This window comes from Octodon degus, unplaced genomic scaffold (genome assembly GCF_000260255.1).
Source record: "Octodon degus isolate 3935 unplaced genomic scaffold, OctDeg1.0 scaffold00049, whole genome shotgun sequence".
NCBI lineage: Eukaryota > Metazoa > Chordata > Mammalia > Rodentia > Octodontidae > Octodon > Octodon degus.
The window spans coordinates 12,984,150-12,987,129 of NW_004524625.1; the positions used below are offsets into that span (position 1 = coordinate 12,984,150).

Sequence of the window (2,980 nt, forward strand, 5' to 3'; positions counted from 1 at the left end):
TGGCATCCACTTCAATATAAAGGCTTGCAGTTTATCATTCTTAATAGCTGAATAATACTCCATTGTGTAAAAATACCACATCTTTTTCAACCATTCCACAGGTGATGGGCATCTTGGTCGTTTCCAAGATTTGGCTGTATTGTGATATATTTTAAAGAATATAAGCATTTGCCATATATTTTGATCATCTCATATTCACATGATTAAAATGAATATAAATAGTACCATACTATACAACTTGCTAATTTAACATTATTTTAAAGATTTTTTCTGTTGATGCACAGAATAGATCCGATTTATTATAATTGTCGTACAGCGTTCTATTGTATGAATAAGTGAGATTTTTTTCATAATGATGTTCATACATTCTAATATTTATCAAACCTTAAAATTCCTCCAGACTGATAGGTAAGAATTGGAGTTTCATATTTAATTTGTGTTTCTTTATTACTAGTGATGCGGAACATCTTTTCAGATTTTGGGTTCTATTTGTCTTCTAGGGGATTTTAACATATTTTGTGTAATTTTCTATTGTATTTTGGTAGTTTTCAATTTTAGCTTTCTGGAACAAGACCTTGTGTGTGCTCTGGATAGTAAGCCTTTGTATGTGCCATGTAGTTTTGGCCCAGCATGTTGCTCGTCTTTTAACTTGCATGAGCTATCTTTTGTATTCAGACACATTTTTATGTAGATGAGTTTACTTGTGAGGGATTTTTCTCCCTTTTTGATGCGTGATGTTCTTACATAAACAGTCTTGGGTTTTATTTTTTGAATGTCCATGTGTGGTAGGGAAGGAATTTAAGTTAGCATTTTTTTTCCCTCATACAAAACTAGGGGGCCCAAACCCACTCTTTGAATAGTTAGCTTTATTTTTTTTCCCCTGAGTAATAAATAGCTCTTTGTTTGATACCATATTGTCACATATGCTTAGGTTTTATTCAGGGCTCTCTGCTTTCATCTCAGTTTGTCAGTAAGTTGAAATATCTGGTAGGCCACTTTCCTCCTGCTGATCAAAATAGGCTTTAGCATTCTTAATTTTGTCAGCTTGTTTAGTGTCATGGAATAGTATCACCTTGTCAAATTCTGTGGAAAACCTTGTAAGTAGCATTGAATTTAGAGATTTGATTTAGGAAGAATTGGCTCCTCTTTTCTTCCCCTCTTCTTTTCTTCCTTCTAACTTTTAAGCTCTTTGTCAAGAAAAGGAGTTCTTACAAGATGGTTACTGGTAGTTTTGTTGTTTAAAACTGAGTCTATGTAGTTCAGGCTGGCCTTGAACTCACTAGGTAGCATAGGCCGGCCCCAGGCTTGTGGCAGTCCTCCTGACTCAGCCTCCTGACTGCTGGGATTATTTACAGGCATGTGCTGCGCTCCTGGTGGGTACTTGTTTCATATGAGAAAATAACTTGATTTGAGGAGAGTGGGTTTGAGGTTAGTGATGCAAATGTTAACATAAAAAATTTTAAAGGAAACAACCCTTGTGTCCAGTGAACAACACACCACAGTGTCACTTTATGACTGCTCTTCATTTTCAACACTAGACTGCTTTAGAACTTACAGTCTTTATTTTCATTAAAAATACAGAACTCTAAATGGAATATTTAATGTAGCTCATTAATCTGTCAATTTTTAAACTTCTCAGTTCACACAAAAGATGTTGGACAACTTCTACAACTTTGCCTCATCCTTTGCCGTCTCTCAGGCCCAGATGACACCAAGCCCATCTGAAATGTTCATTCCAGCAAATGTGGTTCTGAAGTGGTAGGAGGCATTTTCTTCCCTCAAATATTAAGACTTTTAGTGATTGTATGTGTATTTTGTTTGTGAATATCTTCTAAGTTTCAATGAAAACTAGACTGTGTAAGGGACCTGAGGGAGGGCATACGGCGCCCTCAACCCGGATGAGAATGCATCTGTTGCCCTCCCTTCTTCATGTTTTGTTTTCTAGGTGTTTTTTTCATTTTGAAAATCAGGTGGTGGGGGATGCTAAGGACCTTTTTGTTGAGAAGTGTAGCAGGGAGCTTGAGGGGTTGTCTTAGGTTTTATCACAGAGTAGCTGTAACAAGGAAGTTATTCTCATGCACTCATCCGTGGAATGAGAAAGGAATTTGCGCCTCCCAGGCCCTTTCTATCATTGTAATTTGCAGAAGATAAATAATTATTAAATATTCATATGATGTGGGTTCTCCAAAAACTAATCAGAATTGTTCTTATATGTAACCTGCTGTACTTTTTATCTTTGTTAGTAATTAAATTTCTAGATTAGTTTTTTTACCTTAGTTTTTAAAAAATCACATGTAAATCACTTGTTTTTGAGATATCCTTTTATAGATTGTGATTATTTTGGAGATAAGTCCTTCTATAGATTGTGAAAGATCTTATTTCAACTTTCATGTAAATGTATGTTTTTTCTTTTCTAGGTATGAAAATTTTCAAAGACGACTAGCACAGAACCCTCTCTTTTGGAAAACATAATTTGAATAAAATAATTTTTAATGTATTTGGAGATTTGTCGTGTTTTAAAGATAAATGACTGCATTTAAAAGCAAGAAGTCAAATGGATCATGAAGTCTAAGTTTAAAACAATGTGAAACTCATTGAAATCTTTATTAAAAATTTAAAAGTATTGAAAAATAAAAATATGTTCATTATTAATGATTTTTCCATCATAAGTTTAAAATTATTCAGAGACCAACTTTGTTTTTGCTGTTATCCATTCATTTTTTTACTTAAAGCCTTGTCACACTAATGCTTAAGGCAGTTACATGTGTAGTTTTTCACTTATTTTCATGGTAGTTTGCCAGGGTAGTTAATGTTAAACCCACATCTCAAAATTTGAAATTTTGAGAAGTTTTCAAATATATACTTTCAGATGTGAAAAAATTGCTTTTAGGAGTATTTCTTATGGTTAAGGAGGTTTTTCAACGAAGATAGGTTGACTGCCAGTGTCCAGTTGCACTTCTGTTTAATACGATTGCTGTGA

At 34.0% G+C, this 2,980-nt stretch overlaps 1 protein-coding gene across 4 annotated transcripts in view; it reads left to right on the forward strand.

Moving 5' to 3' along the window:
* Hikeshi (Hikeshi, heat shock protein nuclear import factor) overlaps positions 1–2,659 on the forward strand; it is a 37,702-nt gene extending 35,043 nt beyond the window's left edge. For 2 of the 4 annotated variants that reach the window (XM_023716730.1, XM_023716729.1), the window contains 2 exons: positions 1,640–1,758; positions 2,418–2,659. In XM_023716730.1, the coding sequence (XP_023572498.1) occupies positions 1,640–1,758; positions 2,418–2,472 (174 nt within the window). In that variant the 3' untranslated portion in view covers positions 2,473–2,659. The remainder of the gene's footprint in view (positions 1–1,639; positions 1,759–2,417) is intronic. The other 2 variants (XM_023716728.1, XM_004632570.2) reach the window with 1 other exon arrangement.
* The last annotated feature ends 321 nt before the right edge of the window (positions 2,660–2,980 follow it).